Below are 21103 nucleotides of genomic sequence, written 5' to 3' on the forward strand. Positions count from 1 at the left end.
GTTTCTAAGGGCTAAAAGGAATACTAACATCGAAACTCGTCAAACGATCAACATTTATGAAATCCTAATTCGACCACTAGTCCTGTACGGCTACAAGTTTTGGACAACTACTAAGGAAACAGGCGATTAATTGCTGATCTTGGAATGAAAAATTCTGAAGAAAATTTATGGCCCTGTGAACGAAAACAACCTATGGCGAATACTTCACAACAGTGAGTTCTATAATAAATTTAAAGAACCCACTCATCGTCTAAATCATTAAGACATATCATATAAGATGGCTTGGCCACTTGCAAAGATTAGAAGATCTTAATCCTGCAAGGAAACTAACATTTGACAAACGCTCTGGCACCAGAAAAAGAAGAGCAATATAGTAAAAGATCTTGGCGTGCTAGATGTCAGAAATCTGAGAACAGTGGCCTTGGAGAGACAGCGATGGCAGAAAAAGACTTAGGTGACCCTAGCCTGTTCTCGGCTGTAGTGACGAAGAAGGTGAAAGAATTAAATTTATCATTATCATGATTGAACTTTACTTTTTATTAAAATAATCTATATTCAAAATCCGAACGATTGAATCTAAAAAATATTTTAAATTCAAATCAATTTAGTACCATAAGCACATGCATGAAAATTACTTACTGGTGGGCATGAGCCAAAGCAAACTCTGATGTTACACTGGAATCTCAAGTTGTTGCTTGTAGGGAATTTGAAGGCATTGAACCGGGCAACCAGAACCTTTTTATCGGGATCCAACTGCCAATTTCCAAAGATGCTTGGATCCGTGGCACAACCATTTGAATCAGTCACTTCATATTGAATTTCTTCGTTGTCTTCAATTGTTTTTGCAACACAGCTTCTGGCAAATCCACCATAGATAACTTTTTTATGAAAAAAAAAGAAGAAATAATACAAGTTAGCAAAGTAGACTAATTTAGTAAAGATACATAAATATTAACATTGACTGATTTCTTTAACAATCAGTTAACACTTAATCCATGTTATGTAGAATTTTAATGTTGTTTTATAAACTTCTAGCTTTGAATCAAATCCAGGAATAGAAATTAGGCAATGGGATATAGAATCATGTCCACTTTTTGGTACAATGTTATAGTTTAAGGTAGCTTTGGGGTTCCACATTGAGATATATGATAAGATAATGGAATGTCCTGGTTAGTGCATCTGACAACTAATTGAAATTTTGAATTTCTTTGATCCTGGAGTCCTATCACAAACTGAGTATATATACTCAGTAAGGTGTATGCACAGTCTACTATAAAAGAAACTCTTCTTTTTAGTGTGGAAGTGTACACAAAGGTTACCAGCTCAAGTGCTGATCCTATTGTCTGTATAGAAATTATGTAGATTAATATTACATAGGGATTTCTGCCATGGGTGCTGAAAGGTAAGGACTATATAGCCTAGAAGAAAATGACTACAAGCTTGGCCAAGATTAAGTGTGTTATTGTTGAATTTAAAATAGGTTAATCATTATTTGAAGAGTTACACATAGTTGTCTAACGAAATCTTATTGTGCAAAACATACAATATATGAAAATCATTTCATTACATAACTGAAAACCACTTACAGTCAGGTTGTACATCGACTCGCAATAGCAAATCATCACCGATTTCAGCACTGTTTACTTCACGGCCATTAGCATTGGAAATTGTCATGATGCAGGTCGGAGGAGGTCCAGTATTTGCTATTGTTCCTGATGTTGTTATCATGCTGAAATACGTACGTATATTTGTCAGAAAGATATTTCATTGGTCATGTAGTTTAAAACATATTCCCAAAACAAAACGTGGTTATTTTATAAATAAGTAATTGATAATTTTATAATCGATATAATCTTTTTTTTTTTTTAACTGTAGCAAAAAATATTATTTTTGGAGATTTTTTTTTTACAAATTAGAACTAAATATAAAAAAAATGTTACAAATGGTGTATAAAAGAAAAAAAATTGTATTTGAAAATAGCTTATGCTAATTTATAATATGCTTCAATCATGCTTACCACCACATAATAATTGCACCCAGAAACAAAACGTTTAAAAATAATTATATTAATGCTATAACAAGCATGAATTCTTAAAAATCACACTTAAAGTTTCATATTACAATAAAAAAAAGTACAAAATATCATACATTTGATACATACCTTACATTAAAACCTAGAGTAATAGTCTTTTCTCCTGTATTGTATACACATTTGATGTGATATGCCTTAGCTCTGTAAGTCATCAACTTAGGATGTTTTTGAATAACTAAAATAAATGATGCATCACCCTAGGAAAAAAACAAAACAAAAATATCTTAAAATTTAACCATCCTTAACATAAATATTCTTGAACATTTAAATATAATAGCTATAATAAATTATAATAAAATAAGTGCAGACTATGAAATAGGTATCAAATAGCCTATCCAATAAGTTTAGGTGTCAGATATCTAACTTTTTTTTTATCCATTTTATTACAAAGGCAGTTAGAGTGACTAAAATAATTTTTTTTCTTCATTATTAGAAGGCAAAAAAGGGTAAATACATTTAGGCATCTTATAACTAAAATCTTCTAAAAAATATCTTAAAGACCATTTAAGAAATATATGTAAATTTAAACGGGAAAATAATTATTTTAAGCATTTAAATAACACTATTTCAAATTTAAGAGTTTATTACACGTCATATTCCCTACATTCATATGTATTAGAAAACATGCATTAAACAAAATTTTAAAATCTGCAAATACAAACATTTTATAATTAAAACTACAATTATTATATCAATAAAATTATAATAAAATTAAAGGCGAAAATATATGCTTTAATATTTTAAGGGCTAAGAAAAGTAGTATTTCCTTACATTTGTATGAATCAGACCACATGTATTAAACAAAACTTTAAAATCTACAATGTCTCTTTCTCTGTTCCTCACAACTCTTCTGCACTCATGATCCTGGCTGTGACCTTTCACATACAGAACTCCATCAAATGGCTCCAAATCAACAGATACTTGGATTCCATCAGCCAAACAAACAACTGAAATTCAAACAAAACAATTTTATGAGGTTTAAATTTTGAAAGAAATTCAGTCATTTAGAGGTCTTCAAATTTTTCAATTGAAATTATTTTATTTACAGATCTCCTATTTTCACAATTAAAATATAATTACTATATAGAGGTTTTAGTTTTTGAAATAAAATGTAGTTATTATTTGGTGATTTACTTTTTCAATATTGACTTAAATCAGAAAAATATTTCAGATATATTTAGTTATAGTCAGACAAAATTAAATACTTATAAATATTATCAATAACCCATAACTATTTTCACCTTAAAAGTTAACAGAGCGATCTAATTAATGTGACAAAAAATGTAAACATTAATAATTCTAAAAATATTTTTTGTAATTTTAAATTTTATAATGGTGCGAATCTAAAACTCATAGATTTCTATTCATAGTTCATGATGATTGAATAATACTTAAAAATTATTATTAATTTTTTTAAACAAAGAACACAAAAATATAATTTCGTTTTTTTTTGGTCAAAGAAATCGGAAAGAAATTTCAGAAAACTCAACTCTTTTCAATTGCAAAAACATTTTATGAGGAGCTGTATTTAAATTACTCTTTTTTCTTCTTTTAAAGAGATTTAGAATTTTAATTTTGTTTGTGTAAGCAGCAAACATAGGTAAAACATAATTTTTAATTATTTTGTTGCTCTCAATTTTTTTGAAAAAATTTCAAATTCAGAATGTTGCAATCGAATTTAAGCTATATAACACTGAAATGAAGAAAACCCTTACAAATATAGCGGTAGAAGAATATTGATCTTTAAACATATTACAAAAGAAAACATATAAATTAACTATAAAAACATACCAGACAGTTCAGTGAGTGGTGGCACTGTTCTTGTTTCTTCCTCCCCTATAACACGAAAATTAAAATAATGTAATTTCAGCTTGACTAAACAGTTAAATGTTACAAGAACTCAACGTTTTGCTTTAATAAAATTGATAGGTAAACGTGCCACATAGGCAAACAAAATATTGGACAGTAAAATATGATTAAAATGTAAACTATTGAATTTTAAAACCATATGCTCAAACCCCTGAGTATAAATACTTTTTTGCTAACTATAATTTATACGAACTACTTTTTTTGTATGCAGTTTAAATCTAAAATTACTTAATTAAGCAACATCTTTATTATACAATACCGATAATGATCAAAGAACAGACATGGTCTAGCCCTAATGAAAAAAAAAATCAATATTTTAGTATTTAGTTGTGTATTTTTATGACACTTGGACAAGCCAAGCACACCAGCCATTGGCGTTAGCGAATTGGGAAGGTGTGTCTTTCATTTGTCAAGAGAGCACTGATAGGGTGAAAGTACATCTTAGCTCAAAACTTCCCAGACAGATGGCAGCACCACTCATTTGAGAGGCCACTTCTACAATTTCGACATAGATATGAAGGGGAAGGAAATTTTCTCCAGATAGATATACCCATGGTACTGTTCAGCAACCAAACACAGGACTTTCGATTCAACAGGTTTTAAAACCATGTATACAAAGTCTACGATCAAACCCTCTGAGCCGGAGTTAGATTCTCTAACCTCTGGGTTACCACGGCATATACTTTATGTTTACATTTGACAATGATGTGTTTTAAATCTGAAATTTCGAGCAGTTTCAGGATATCACGAAGTACATTCATATATTATTCTCTTTATTTCATTGGTAAAATTGAGCTTAAAGCTGGTATAGATAAATCACTTCTTTGAAAATGAAAATTGAAATACCTATTTCATAGCAACCTCGACTGTGGTCATAAGGATCACCAACGTACAAAGGTGGACAACTGCATATGGCCTCGTGATCTCTTGCTGTACACACTGCTTTTTCTCCGCAGATATAACATGGACCTAAAATAGTGGAACATTATTCTTAATATTGTTCTTAAAACTCATACATAAGAAGATTAATTTGAATAATTTTACTTACTGACACACTGGCCTGTATTCAAATCACATTCTTTGTCTGACGGACAGTCTCTGTTTGATTTACAGTCATTGGTAATTGTATCACCTAGAGAAAGAACATAATACAATGAGATAGAATAATAATAATAAAACTTTTTAACACCGAAGAATTTTTACACAATTAATGAGATGTTATAAAACTCAATTAACTACAGTAATAAATAAAATGAAATAACACTCTCAATTTGGGTTAGGTTTGTAATAGTTTAATAATAATTTTAGTTTGTAATAGTTTTTATTTTTAAACGTATAAAATTTTGCTTAGCCTAAAATAGATGTAGAACAAAATGTAACATTTTGACAAAGGATACTTTAGATTCATTGTACTTACAGCCTCTGATAACTGGATCTCCAATTGTGTCAGGTTTGCAATCACATCTGTAACCACCAAGGAAATTTGTGCAAATAGCATTTCTGGCACATGGATTTTCCTTACACTCATCAATATCTGTGAGAAAAAAAATTATATCAATTTTTAAACATAAAAAACTGCATTTTTCATTGTTTGCTAATATGTTATGTTACAAAACTACATCAATTTTAGATTATTTTATAAGAGATTTTACAAAGAAAACATCTATTTGTTGTATATGGTAGAACAAACATCTTGCACTAAAATGGCAGGTGAAGAAAGAACTTGTTTAAACAATCAAAAGTCATGCAGTTTTTTTTTTGAATGGTAAATTTGCATAGCTTGAATTAGTAAATTCATAAATTAGATGCTTCGATTTAAATGATATATAATTTTAAAACATAATCGGACATGATAACTCTTAGGTTGAAAGTTTTGGCAGTTTTTTTTTAAACATTTGACAGTTTTAGACATGTAAAGTTGTACTTTGAGAAACAGTCTTTCCTATGTAGAAAACCATTTTTTTTCCCATGATAATGAACAAATAGGGAAAAAGGGTGTATGGTAGAAAAATTTTCTCTCAAATTTTTTTCCATTCATAAAATAAAGTTAACATAACATAGTTATTTCATAATTACAAAAGTGAGAAAAGTTAAAAAATCCTTCATAGTTTTAATACTTAGGGTTGTTACTTCCTCAAGTTGAAGTATAGGTGAAGTATAATGTAAATTAGTTAGTATAGGTGAAATTAGCGTAGGTGAATTTTTTCCACTCACAAAATAGAGTTAACATAACATAGTTTTTATAATTACAAAAGTGAGAAAAGTGTAAAAATCTTTCATAGTTTTAATACTTATGGTCGTTACTTCCTCAAGTTGAAGTATAGGTAAAATTAGCATTCATATTTTGAATAAAATATAAGAAGCTTTTAAAATTACTTAATCAAAAAGTCACCTTGATAAGTCTTTTTTTATATTCAAAATTACTTTTTTAGACAAAAGTAATAAACACACCATTTCAATAAATATTTTTTTATTAAAACTGCTACGCATATTTGTTTTGCTATTTTTTTATGTCTTAATGAATGTAATTTAAGAATTTTTTAATGAAAAAATTACATTTCATAAAATTTCTAAGCGCTCGGCTTAAAATAGGTTAAGTAAAAAATTCAAATCTTTAATATCAAAATCGTGCAGTTATAAAATCCTTTTCTCAAAAATGTTTTTCCCCTGACAGTTAAGTATATTTTTTCGTAAAAATGACCTATAAAGATTCATTGTTTGTAGCACAAAAAGTTTTTAAGTTTTGCTAAACTCAGTCAAAATTTCCATACTGTTTAAACATTGTGGGACAGCAACTTCATGCTAAATTATTCTTTATATGATGTGATCGAGAACATGAAATAAAGCGGAAAACACTATTTATCAGGCTCTACTAGCTATACATAAAATTTATTTGAGAAAAGTTTTAATATTTAGTATAGTTTTTAATAGAAAACCAGGAAAATTAGTTGGTAAGTAGCATAATTTACATACCTCTGCAGAAACCATTTGACATCAGTTCAAAGCCTCTTGGGCATACGCAAAAACCTTCCTGGATGCCAGTATACAAGCACTCTTCATTGGTCGGGCATGGATTTGTTGTGGTACAGTTTCTGCTGGTTCCTGCAATATATTATATGAAGGATTTAGGAAAGTGTGGAATAATTCCTTCTCTAAGAATAATGAAATAATAAACGAAACATACTTAAGCAATAATCTCCTGTTCTGTCGTAGTTAGGCGGACAGCCACATTCTTTGCTATTTAAGCAAATAAGATTGCCAGGACAGGTGTAGTCTACACCGCATTCTTGAACTAAAGAGTAATAAAATATTTAAAAATTATAAATAAACCATGTTAATAATTACAAAGAAGAAAATGATGAATAGAAAGCACTTCAAAATTAATAAAAAAAGTAAAATATGTAAAGGAATATAAATATTTATGTTAATTCGGGTACTTACCATAAAAGCAGTTGACTTTTGGATTTCCTCTGTACCGTGGAGGACAAGTGCAAGTTGGTTTGTGGTTTTCTCCTCTGCAAATAGCATTGATTCCACAGGGTTGACCACGAGTACATACATCTGAGAATTGAAAAATATAATTTAAATATAAATAATATTTAAAGTTTCAGGCAAATATTATATTTTTTAAATATGCAGTTTAATATAATAAACAAACTTAGGCGAAGAATCATAGTAAAAACATTTTTATTATAAACTGTTTTATCGTAAACATAAATTTTAAATAGAAATGAGTAATTTAACTGCTAATTTTTTTGTCTTGCAATTACTAAAGTATATTACAGTTTACAAATTTTCTGCTACAAATACTGCTACTTATACAAATTTAGATATTTATAACAAATCTAAATTTTTTTTTTATTTAAGACATTTGTTGTCACAATATTCAACTATGATAATGAATATCCTGCAGAAGAATGTTTTAAAATATATTAGGCTATATATATGCAAAAATTCTTTAAAACAAAAAAAGAATAAGAGCTGTAAATTAAAAAAAAAAAACATTAAATGTTTACTGGTGTTCTAATGGTGTTAATCACTTAACATTTACAATATATAGAAAATAAATACTTTATAAAAAAATAATTTTGAAATTTTGGCGAGTGTTTAGCAATAATATATTAAAATATTTACCATAACATTGGCCAGAAAATGTTTCACAGGCTTCGTTGTACAGGCAATCTCTATCACTCTTGCAACCAGGCGGTTCTTCCCTTTCGCATTTTCCACCATATGGTTCACCCCTGAAGTCAGGTGGGCATTGGCACTCATATGAACCAGGCGTATTTACACAATGTGCAGAGTCACCACATAATGGATGTGGATGTTCTTGGCATTCGTTAATATCTTTAAGAATAAAAAAGAAATAGGTTAAAAAATATAAAAAAATAGACTGAAAATGTTGATAGCAATGTTAAAAGATTGTTATGTACTTACCAATGCAAACACCATTTGTAAGTAGTTTAAAACCTCTTGGGCATATACAGTAGCCATTTTCACGTCCTGTGTATACACAACGCTGATTATCTGGACAAGGATTAGTTGTGGTGCAGTTAATGCTTGTCACTAAAAATAGATCATAGCATAAAATAATTAGATACATATTAGATAAGGGTATATTTTAAACAACACTGACATGTTTAGTAACACAGTTTATAAGTATCTGATAATATTATTTGATATTTTGCTTCTTAAATAAATATTGAGTGCAATTTGAAGTTGAATATGAGAAAAAAAATATTTTACACAATTGCATAAAATTTTTAAGTAAAAATGGAACAATGTGAAATAAATAATAATAGGATCAGGAAAAATGCATATAATACATAAATAGTTAAACAGGAATCAAAAATCCTCTATTAATTTTATAACTTTCAGTAATATTTACTCACATTTATATAAAAACAAAGTCACCTGTGAATGGTATGAGAGGAATTTTGAAATGATAAGCTTTAAATTAAAGATTAAATTTAAACGAAAAGAAAGATACTTACTAATGCAGAAATCTGATAAACGTTTGAAATCGCCTGGGCAACCACATGTTCCATCATTCAAGCAGAATAAGTTTCCAGGACAACTTAAATCATTCTGACATCCAGGACCAACTGTAAAAAAAACGTTTACCTTTTAATAATAGAAATATGAAGGAAAAATTATTATCCTTTACTAAAGATGGGTAAACTGAATTTAAAACTGTACTAATTTAGAATGTTTTATGAAAATCATTAGCTAGTAACATTAAAATTTAGTCAAGTTTCATATTACAGTAAAGATCTTTTAAAATAAACTTAATTTCAAAACTGCTCACCAAAATAGATTCACAAATTATTTTAATATTCTTGATACAAAAGGCATAATATTTAGCAACAGATCTTAAATATATATCCCAAAGTCTGGTACTGATTTAGGTCTTTCTGAAACAAAACTTATTTATGACCATCGTTGAACTGTCAACTCAATTTTTGGGTTTACGACTACTAATGTTCAATTCCGTAGCCTTGTAATTTTGAATACTCTATCCTGAAGGCAAGGGAATTCCTGGATCAAGTATTGGGAGAAATTTGTCTTCGTAGAGGTCTTTTTGGTGGAACTAATCCGCATATGTGTTACATCGAGAGGAAAACCATGAAAACCTTCAATTAACAAAAACCTCCATCGACCAGCTATCCCGGCTATCATAGAATCCAGTTCACCTCAATGGAAGGTGAACGCTCTATCCCCTCAGCCACCGCGGTTCTAAATAAAATTTATTGTAAAATTTCAAATCACTTTAGTGAATTTTTTACTCCAGATATAAGACTTATTCCAACAATTTTAACAAAATTTTATACTCAAGTCTATAATTTTATTCTCGGGTGGAATATAAAAAAAATCGGTTTCTTACTTGGATAACAGTATTCTAGAGGATTTCCTCTGAATCCAGGTATACATTCACACTGAGGACTATGATCAATGACACTGCATTTGGTGTTCCGACCACAAGGATTGCTTACAATGCATGGATCTATGGATGAAATAAATCAGTAAGTTGAGGAATGCAAAAAACACAAATGGATGGAAATGTAAATAATGGTTACGTACCATAACATTGTTCAGCTGCAACATCACAAGCCAAATGTGTTGGACACTCTAAATCAGATTGACAATATCCTTCTCTTCGTTGACCTGTAAATATAATGTAAAAACTTAAAACTCATTTTTGGCTACTTTTTTTTGCATTGTTTTTACTTCTCTAAAACAATTTATTGTTGCAGTTTAAGGAAACAAAATGAAAATAAATAAATAAAAGAAAAAATAACGCTTTAAAAAAAAAAGTAGAATTTTTGTATAGGTTATTTATATTTTTAACAGAAATGAATTATTTTGCTAAATTTGTGGTTCAATAGCTTCATCATTAATATACATTTTTGCACATTATTAAAAATTATATAAATTTTAATCAAATTTAGCAAAAATCAGTTATATTATAGTCATTGATCAAACAGTTACTATTAATAGAAATATTTCAACTATAAAATTGTGCGGTTAATTAAAAATTTCAATACCTTTTCCGAATTTTAGATTATTTTATAGATATCATTTCTCTGAATATAAATCAGTTCAATGATCTGAAATGGATCTACATTAAAAATTATAAAGTAATTATTTTATTGTACAATAATCATAATTTGTACGCAAATAAAAAAAAATTGAGATTGGACCTCATAATTATTCAACAATGATAGTTAGTTAGTTATCAAATAAAAGATAGAGAAAAATATTTTTGTTTTAAAACAATGATTATAATTATATTAAATTAAATAATAGGTATTTAACACTATAGAATATTTATTTTTGTGTTAAAATAAAATCTCACTCACAGCCAGAGCGGAATGGTTCTCCATAAGTGCCAGGTGGACAACGGCACTGATAGCTGCCAATAGTATTGAAGCATTGAGCTCCGGTACCGCAAGGGAAAGGACTCTGTTCACATTCATTTATGTCTAAAATAATTGTAAAAAATAGTCACACGAGGGTAGAAATAACACAAATATTACTTCATAACTTAACTTACTGCTTCATATAAGTTAACAGAGAGTTTTAACATATTTTTAAATAAAATATAAGATTATAAATAATACTTTCATAATTTAAATGTGCAGTTACTTCAATATTGTAAAATAACCAAGCTATCAAGAAACTAAAATTAATGTAAAAGAAATGGTGGTACAAAAAGTTATAGCAGATAAATAATTTTTTAAATATTGTGAAGTTCAGTTTTCTATGATATAACAAGTACTACTGTGAAATTTTTTAAAAGAAAACTATGCCAATTAAAATATATACAGATGTAAAAGTATACATTATTAATTATGAAAAAAGACCATTAATCATTAAGTTAAGAATACTAAAAGCATTTTTGGAGGCAAAAAAGTTCATATAACGAGCGTTTACAGAAATTCATCAAAATAAAACTCAATAAATAAGAAAATAAAGTAAAAAATGATCTGTAAAATAATTATTTATTTTTGAAGGTGCTGAAATTCAATGGAAAAATATACTAGACTAGAGAAACTGATGCTGCTAATAATAATAATATAATTAGTTATTTATTAATAATTACCACTACACCTATATTATCGATAACATCTTTTTATTTAAGTTTAATATGTATAAAATCATTTACTGATTGATCAATAAATATTATATTGAGACAAACCTCTGCATATTCCATTTGACATCAAAACATATCCTTTTGGACATACACATATACCAGCTGGATACTCTGCAGAGACGCACTCCTCGTTGGTCGGGCATGGGTTTGATGTGCTACAGTTACGGCTAGTTTCTGAAACTAAACAGGCAGATAATGTTTTATTCTTCTCAATAATATACAGAATTTATGAAACAACTTAAAAATTATTTGGCATATACGAAAAACTAAAATTAATCTGTGAGTAAAATCAATAAACATTTTAACACCTTGAGCAGTTAAATAAAAAATCTTTGTCATTACCCTTCTCTACTTTTTTTCTTCTTCTTTTTACCTTAGAAATTCTATTAAACCTTACAAAAAGACTGAACACTCAGAAGGATACGTTTTACAATTACTAGGGGACTTTTTAAGATTAAAATAATTCTTATTTAATTGAGAAATTATGCATTATTTAATTTAAAAAAAATGTATCAAAAAAACTGCATGAATATTAAGATTTGAATAAAATTAACAAATTTCTAAAGAAAATAATTTAAATATAAAATGAAATCAGATTTTCAAAGTTAAAAATTCCAAGTGGGTGAAAATGCAATAAAATAAACATGGCAGCTAAATCTTAAAAAGGAATTCCGAAATAAAACTTACTGATGCAGAAAAATCCTCTTTGTTCGTAAGGTGAAGGACAACCACAACGAGTTCCATCCAAACATACAAGGTTGCCAGAACATGGGTTATGAGGGCCACAAGTCTCCACTGAAAATTGAAAGATATTAATTTTGAAAATAAAACTCTTTTAAAATATTTCATTAAGTAGAGAAATATATAGAAATGCTTACATATGCTACATTCAACGTATGGGTTTCCTGTTAGACCAGGAGGACAATAACATTCATGATGATGGTTGGCAGCACTGCATAAAGCTCCTCTTCCACATATACCAGGACGATTACAAACCTCTGTAGTATAAACATTTCGAAGTTAGTTTAAAAACTATAACACAGCATAGCTTTTATTAAGGTAGGTTATAACCTCAGGTAGTAGGTAACAAAAAAAATCACAAAGATTTTTTAAAAAAAAAAAAAAATTTTTTTTTTTTTTATTATTCCAGAATAGTGCTTATACAAAAAATTTAACTACCCACAGTTTTGCTGTTTGTTCATCAATAATAAATTTTTTTTAAGAAAAAAAAATTGGGGTTTATGGTTAAAAAAAAGAAGGAACTGTATATAATATGTAGACATACATTTTTAAGTATTCAATCAGGGTTCCCACTCAATTATTCAATGAAACCATATTTTATCTATATTTTTCAGCAGAAAACTCTGATTTTCTTATTTATAATGTCAAATATTCCAGTTTAAAAAAATATCATTTAAATGAAGATGGAAGGGTAGAAAAGCTTCACTGTACAATTTTTACAATAAATATTTGTAATGGACGCTAGAATCATTTAACTCGAATCTCAGTAATTGATTATTGTTGCTGACAATTCTAAGACTTAATATTTTCCAAGTATTGGAGTTTTCCAGGTTTTTGCAAAAAAATACTGCTTTCCTTGACGATTCCCTGATTTTTAGAATCAAAATTAAATTCCCTGACTATTCTAAGTTTACCATGAATCGTGGGAGCTCTGGCAGTACACATAAAAATAATTAATAAATAAACTAAAAAAAATAAAACTAATAACAACAAAAATGAAAAGAAAGTAAATTGAGAATTTAATATTAGTAATGAATTATAAATTTTTCCCCTTACCATAACATTCCCCAGTAAGTCTATTACAAGCTTCAATTGATTTGCAATCTTCATCTCGTCTACACATCTTTGGCATTTGACGACCTATAAGTTAAAATTAATTTGAATATTTTTTTTATAATAAAACAGTTTTTCTTACAATGTCTGTCAACACACCTACATTCACAATATATTAATAAAACAGCATATCTTGAAATAGACACAGAATGATATAGAATGAAATAGATACAGCACTTACATCCTTGTCCATATGGATCTCCATCTAGTCCTACAGGACAACTGCACTTGTAGCCACCAGGCAAATTGGAACAAATAGCACCCAATGCACAAGGACCACGACCTTGCAAGCACTCATTAATATCTAAGTAGAAAAATTGCACGTTACAATTTGCAATGCTATGAGAATGCAATGGAAATGATAAGCTTAGTTAAACAAAAAAAGATGTATAAAGTGAATTTCGAATGAACAATAATAAAATATATTACCTTTGCACTCATTGTTGACACATACATAGTTTCTTCCACAATGACTGTCAGCTTCACATTCATATTGAACTGTAAAAATTAAGAAGTAATTTGAGTTTGTATATAATAAAATATTAAAGTGAGTTATAAATAAAAAAAGCTATACAATCTTCTTTACTCATAATTAAAAAAACATAATAATATTTTAAAACCACAAATGTATTAAAGCAAAACTTAATCCAAGTACTCGAGTAAAAATTATTTGATTCTTATATTCATAAATCTCTACTTACTTCTAGTACACTGCCTCAAAGCATCTCCAGTGTATGTAGGAATGCAAGAACAAACAGCTTTATGATCGGAAGCATGACACTGAGTATTCACTCCACATATGCCACCAATTGTGCAAGGATCTTGGCAAATTCTGTTGACACAGGCCTCATCAAATGGACAATTGCTATGGGAACGGCATCCAGCTGAAAGATCGAACATGAATTATTTCACTGCAGCACTTCAATATCTAATATTATTAAAGTTATGGAGTTGTTACTTACGAACACATTCAGATTTGACACAGATCTGACTGACTGCACAGTCAGTATCCCTGCGGCAACCAGGTTCTGGTATGGGTTGACACGACACAAGAGGATCTCCGGTTAAATCAGCTGGGCAGCTGCAATGCGGTTGATGTCCCACTGGTGTACAATGAGAATTTTGTCCACATGCACCACTTAGATCGCATACACGCTGGCAACGACCGTGTAAGCAAGTTTCATCATAGGGGCAGTTTACATTAGAGCGACATCCTACTACACATCGGTGATTCTGACATATTTGGCCAAGAGAACAGTTTCTGTCAACGGTGCATTCTGGTAAAACAGGTATTCTACTGCATAATATATGAGGATTACCACTGTAGCCTGGTGTGCATGTACAATATCTATCATGATTGATAGCCTTGCAAATAGCATTCTGGCCACAAGCTCCATATATAGAACATGGATTCTGGCAAACATGGTTAATGCATGTCTCTTCAAATCTGCAATTTGCATCAGTCCTGCAGCCCTTGACGCATTTAGTATTTTCACATATTTTATCTACGGAACATTCTAAATCATGCTCACACTCAACATCTATCACAGCAACTCTGCATTCAATGTAAGCATCTCCTCTGAAATTGCTGGGGCATGTGCAGATTGGACGGTGGTTATCAGCATGACATTCTGCATTGACTCCACAACTGTTAGGTAACAAACACGGGTCTTGGCACTGGCGATTGACACAAGCCAAGTCACGTGGACAATTATTGTCATGGCGACAACCAGCAATGCAACGTGTGTTCTCACAGATGTAACCAACACTACATTCTCTATCCACTTCACATTCAGGTGGTATCCTCTCTTGTTCACACACGACGTTTGGATTTCCTCTAAATCCAGTTGGACAGGAACATTCTGGTTTATGATTGAGTGGTTTACAAATTGCATTCCTGCCGCATGCACCAAAGACACTGCATGGATTTTGACAAATTCTGTTGATGCAAGCTTCTTCAGATCCACAGTTTTCATCTGTGCGACAGCCAATGATGCACCTTTCATACACACAAATGTGGCGGAATGTGCATTGATCGTCTGTTCTGCATTCTGGTTCGTCAACGATTCGACATTCCACTCTGGCATCTCCCACATATCCTGGATTGCATGTACAAACAGGCCTGTGGTTATCTGCAAAACATTGAGCATTCACGCCACACACACCTGGTTGGTTGCAAACATTTTCACACCTTCGTCTGACACAGGCTGCGTCTGCTGGACACTGGTAGTCACTTCGACATCCTTCATAGCATTCTCCAGCCTCACAAATGTAGCCATCTCCACATTCTGCATCATTAATGCATCCTGTAGCTGGTTGACTTTCTACAAAATAGCAGGATTACATATTAACAAATGATTATATTTTATTATAAGAATGTTTGATAAAAAATTAGGGACTGAAAACTTACCACGGATGCAGCTTTTTTTAGCATCTCCAGTGTAACCTGGTTCACAAGTACATATCGCAACATGGTTGTTTGTATGGCATACAGCATTAGTTCCACAAGCACCAAAGAAACTGCAAGGGTCCTGGCATCTTTTGTTAATGCAATCTTTATCATAAGGACACGAATGATAAGTGCGGCAAGCATCAATACACCTGTTGTTTTCGCAAATATGGCCAGCTCCACAACTATCGTCAGTGTAACAATGATCAGGAGGCACTGGAAAGAGAATGCAAATTATGAAATATATTTCATAAGCTTAAAATTTTGAATAAAATACTCAATTATCTACAGTGAAAGGGAAAAACGATAAGAACTACAGTTTGTTAAACTTCCTTCTCCCAAAAATTCTTTAAATTAAATTATCTAAAGGACAACACAAACCTGGGAAACACTGAATATTTGGATCTCCAGTAAGTGATGATGGGCAAGTACAAATAGGATGATGATTATTTACTATGCATCTAGCACCAACACCACAGACATCTGGATAAGCACAAGGATTATTGCACTGTCGATTGATGCAAGCTTCATTGTACTGACAATCCTCATTTCTTCTACAGCCGTCTGTAATAAAGATTTCAAAAATTTTCAACTATAAAGAGTTTGAAGAATTACTATAGAACAAAAGAAGGCTGTCATGAAATCATTTCATTCGTAGCAAGAAATTAAAAAAGAATCCACGTTTTATTTGTCAATACTATTGCAATTAGTTAATAACCATTTCTCACCTAAGCAATTTCTTGATTCACATATTTGAGATGAGCGACAATCAGAATCTCTGCTACATCCAGAAGTCAGGTTTCCTGGTACTATTTAAAAATGATTATAATTAGATACATAATATTCAGAAAGTAAAAATAAATAAAATTATTGACAATGTTTCGTTAATATAAATTAAGCAAGAAAGACATACTTTATTTTTTAATCATCAAACTTAAAATAATATAGTTTCAATATTCTGATTTCTTTTTCTGATAAAAAGTAAAAAGAGGCTCCCTACAGATATATAAATCGTAATATTTTAAAGCTCTCAACTTGTATTTTTGCCATTAATAAATATGTATATAGGATTATTTTTAAATGCATTGAATTATTTCACTTTTGTGGCAACATTTTTTGACAAACAAATAAATAAATATTTGAAGCATGCCATGCTATTTTTTAAAGCAATTCAAAGTGTTTCTGAAAGATGCATTATTTTCCAATTAGTATTTCCAATATATTTAATTGTTACTGCAAAAATGAAAGATACCTAAAAATGAAACATTCTGAAATTTGTATTAAAACTTAGAATTATTTATTATTGCACTTACTTTGGTTGCATTGATCATTTGGATTGCCCTGGAAACCAGGTTTGCATGTACAATATGGCCGATGGACGATGGGTCGACAATCCGCATTTCGGCCGCAGGGGTCTTGCACAGTACATGGATTCAGACATCTACTGTTTACGCATGCTTTGTCAAATGTACAATCTGAATCTGTCCTACATCCAACTGGATAATAAAAAAAGATAAGTCCATAAGATACATAATGTGGAGAAACAAGAACTTCATACCAATGACGATAATCGCAAATTTCAACTTACGTATGCATTTTGTGCTTTCACAGATTTCACCAGTGTGGCAGAAGGAGTCAGAGCGGCATCCAGTGACAACTAAATTAAATAGAAATGCAATGAATATCAGAATAAATGTAGTAAATGATCAAATAATAGTAAAATATCTGAATTTTTATTGGAAAAAATTCAACTAAGTTTATAACTACTCTGAAAAGCAATAGCTGCTTTTAACTTGAAATATTAAGAATTTATGATTGCATAAAAAATAAAATGATTTTTACACTGGAAATAAATTATATTTAAAAAATATTTATGCAATAATAAATTTTCTTTTATGATGTTTTATTATTGTATATAACATGAGAAAAAAAATTTAGACAAAGGTGAAAAAAAAAACCAATATAATTAAAACTATGTTATATTTAGCCTCAGCAACAATAATTCATTTCAATAAACCTTGAAAATTAAGCTTTTTTTTTCAAAAAAAAAAAAAAAAAAGAAAAAAAAAGGAAAAGCATAAGAGCATTATGAGGTTAGAAAATTGTCCAAAAGTAAAGACTAGTTCTCAATAATCTACTGAAGTATTTTCTCATTGTAGCTATCACTTATGTCACAAGAATTTATAATTGATTTTGAATAAAAAAAAACTACTTTATAATATATTATGATTTCTAACTCATCCTAAAAAAAGAACTTGGAACAATTTTTTCCTTAATTAACAAAATTAAATAAAGATGATTTCAACCTTCCATTTAACATATTTAGAGACATTAAAAAAAAGAAAAAAAGAAAGAAATGATAACAAGATGGCGTCATTTAAGGCTGAAATATTGAAGTGTTTGTTTGATAATTTACATGGAGAGTGTTAACTGTGATATTTAAGTGAGTATACGCACCTATGCACTGTGAGTTTTCGCATATTTCACTGGGAGCACATTCGGAATTGTATTGGCACTTTTGTTCCCGATCTTCTGGCAGGCAATGAACTTTGGCATTTCCTTTATGCTCCTGTGGGCAAGTACATTCAGCTTGGTGGTTATGAGCTCTGCACAATGCTTTTAAGCCACAAGCACCTGGTCGACAAGGTGTGTCACATCGTCCCTGGATGCATGCCTTATCGTCTGGGCAATGCTCATTGTAACGACAGCCCTCTGAAAAATAAGATTCTATATCAATAAATTGAATAAAAATGTTAATGTTTCAAATTACAAAATTTGCTCCTTTGAGAAAAAAATGCATTTATTCGTCAGAAACAAAAGAAAATGTAAAATCGATATAAAAAGCTAAAATTTTTCAAAATTAAGCAGAAAAAAATGTATCAAGATTTAGTATTAGAAAAATATAAGAATATGCATTAACTCTTCAATTTTTATGAAAATTCAAAAGATATGTATAGGATCAGCAAGAATAAATATTTAATTTTAAATCACTCCAATTGGATGTATGACATTAATGAGAAAATCAAAGCTAAAATTTTTATACAACATACAAAGGTATTTTTAGATGATATTACCTAAATAAATAATAATTCCTAATTTCGTAAAAAAAAAATTTGTGGTATGTAAAAATAATGTTACATATTGATTGTCTACTTGCAGTAAAACTATAATGGAACTCTATCAGATAGATATTAATTTGAAAATGTGTTCTGTCATAGATACTGAGGTTTATTACGGGAAATTTCCATCCCTAAGGAAATGTAATTCCAATAAGAAATAGATTTGCAACGGATCAATAATACTTAGAAAAAGAAAGAATAGCATACTCATTAACTACAAATTAGAAATAGCATCTAAATAGTATTAAAATATGTATTTTCATGAATAAGGCCAATTAAATACACCTTATAGTTATGTATGAAAACAGAAAAATTAATTACCTAAACACCTAGTACTGATACAGATCTTTCCTAGTACGCAGTCTGTGTCAACATGACACTCTACCTGATCTGTAAAATAAATGCATAAACACTATTAGTCAAATTACTATTGAGTTAAATATATATTTATCATGAAAATATTCAAATTGATCTTATTAGTAAATCAGATCTTATTTTTGAATAAATTCTATTTTAACCCTTTAGTTCAAAAAGTTGAACTCACTTGGTCGGCACAAAACTTTAGCATCCCCACCGTGATCTGGCGGGCAACGACAAAGAGCGGCATGATTGATAGCTCTGCATTCTGCATTGATACCACATTTACCTGGTTTGCATGGATTTTGACATTGATTTTCAAAGCATTCTTGCGTGAATCCACAATCACTGTGACTGCGGCATCCATCTACAAATAACATTTGAATTCAAATAAACATAATAATTCAATGTTTATCAAAATTACACAAATGGTTATGCTTCATCATGTATAAATGCATGCACACTTATTTCTATTGTTTGATAAGAAATACTCACATAAGCATTTAGTATTCTCACAAATCTGTCCAGGATTGCAATCATTGTCAGAAGTGCAACCGGGCACAACTGCAAGAAAAATAAAAGTTACATTTTAGTATTAAAAAGCACATTATTAGTAATAAATGCATGTGAATTATGCAGATTAAAATTAGTTAGTGTGTTAAAAATCTTTGCGTATGTGCAATATTTTCCATTTAACTCAATGAAGTATTGTCAGCCTGGATCATCAGGTTCAGTAAACTTTTGGATCCCGGATTTCTGATGAGTATACAAGCTAGCCAAGAGCTTTCCCAAGAACACTTAGTATGCAATTTATTGACCACAGAAGGATGAGTGGACCACAGGAAAATCACTTATGTTGGCCGTTTTGTTGTCAAATAGCTGACCACTGCACAACTTAACACTCATTAGGGTAATAAGTGCAGTTATGCAATGCGGTATAAATTGTATATAATAAAAGTATAAAAGGAATTAAAAAAAATATGGACATTACCTGAACATTTTCCACCAAGGCAAATTTGTCCAGGATTACAATCAGTATCTCTGCGGCATTCTGGTCCAACTGTAAGAAATAAAGATTATTTTAATCATGAGTTGGATGTATAAAAAAAATATGTAGTTAGATTTTTCTAGATTCAAGAACTTACTTGCTCTACATTCAATTTGTGGATTTCCTGTATATCCTGGTAAACAAGAGCATAGAGCTCGATGGCTGAGGGGCTCACATCTAGCATTTGGCCCACAAGCTCTTGGTAATGCGCAGACCCGCTGACATTGAGAGTTGTAACATCCCTCGTCAAGGGCACAATTTTCATCACTGCGACAGCCAACTATAAATTGTTTACAAAACACGTTAATTTGCTTCACAGTTATATTGCAACGATTCTGAGTTATAGTTAAAGGGATCCTAGTTATTATTCATTAGTACTTTTTTTTAAAACACTTAAAGTAATTTTCTTTTAGAAACACCAATATTGTTAAAAAAAATTGAATTCTAAATGAATATTTACATCTCCATCTAAATCGTAAATGATTGCAATTTTGTAAATTTTTTTTTTTTTAAATTACATATAATGATCAATTTTAAGCAGTTGAACTTTCTGTACTTTACGTTAAACTTTCATTAATTCAGAGTAATTTGTTAGTGAAAATGATAGGAAAAAATTTAAAGCTTTAACATTTAAACAAATTTTTAAAACGAATTCATCTTT

At 29.9% G+C, this 21103-nt stretch overlaps 1 protein-coding gene across 2 annotated transcripts in view; it reads right to left on the bottom strand.

Moving 5' to 3' along the window:
- The window catches only part of LOC107454206 (uncharacterized), a 173750-nt gene that overhangs the window by 2707 nt on the left and 149940 nt on the right, over positions 1–21103 (bottom strand). For both annotated transcript variants that reach the window (XM_087149893.1, XM_087149894.1), the window contains 36 exons: positions 20540–20722; positions 20386–20454; positions 19890–19958; positions 19582–19761; positions 19359–19427; positions 18376–18630; positions 17507–17575; positions 17232–17414; positions 16647–16727; positions 16300–16482; positions 15880–16134; positions 14432–15793; positions 14171–14353; positions 13899–13967; positions 13651–13773; positions 13413–13496; positions 12494–12613; positions 12303–12410; positions 11661–11795; positions 10822–10944; positions 10043–10126; positions 9846–9965; positions 8956–9066; positions 8399–8527; positions 8096–8308; positions 7403–7522; positions 7146–7253; positions 6935–7063; positions 5379–5495; positions 5010–5093; positions 4808–4930; positions 3884–3928; positions 2864–3039; positions 2162–2289; positions 1587–1729; positions 640–878 (listed from right to left, as the gene is read on the bottom strand). In XM_087149893.1, coding sequence (XP_087006019.1) covers positions 640–878; positions 1587–1729; positions 2162–2289; positions 2864–3039; positions 3884–3928; positions 4808–4930; positions 5010–5093; positions 5379–5495; positions 6935–7063; positions 7146–7253; positions 7403–7522; positions 8096–8308; positions 8399–8527; positions 8956–9066; positions 9846–9965; positions 10043–10126; positions 10822–10944; positions 11661–11795; positions 12303–12410; positions 12494–12613; positions 13413–13496; positions 13651–13773; positions 13899–13967; positions 14171–14353; positions 14432–15793; positions 15880–16134; positions 16300–16482; positions 16647–16727; positions 17232–17414; positions 17507–17575; positions 18376–18630; positions 19359–19427; positions 19582–19761; positions 19890–19958; positions 20386–20454; positions 20540–20722 — 5972 coding nt within the window. The remainder of the gene's footprint in view (positions 1–639; positions 879–1586; positions 1730–2161; positions 2290–2863; positions 3040–3883; positions 3929–4807; positions 4931–5009; positions 5094–5378; positions 5496–6934; positions 7064–7145; positions 7254–7402; positions 7523–8095; positions 8309–8398; positions 8528–8955; positions 9067–9845; positions 9966–10042; positions 10127–10821; positions 10945–11660; positions 11796–12302; positions 12411–12493; positions 12614–13412; positions 13497–13650; positions 13774–13898; positions 13968–14170; positions 14354–14431; positions 15794–15879; positions 16135–16299; positions 16483–16646; positions 16728–17231; positions 17415–17506; positions 17576–18375; positions 18631–19358; positions 19428–19581; positions 19762–19889; positions 19959–20385; positions 20455–20539; positions 20723–21103) is intronic.

This window comes from Parasteatoda tepidariorum, chromosome 8 (assembly GCF_982258835.1).
Source record: "Parasteatoda tepidariorum strain Cologne lab strain chromosome 8, Ptep-v5.0, whole genome shotgun sequence".
Lineage (NCBI taxonomy): Eukaryota > Metazoa > Arthropoda > Arachnida > Araneae > Theridiidae > Parasteatoda > Parasteatoda tepidariorum.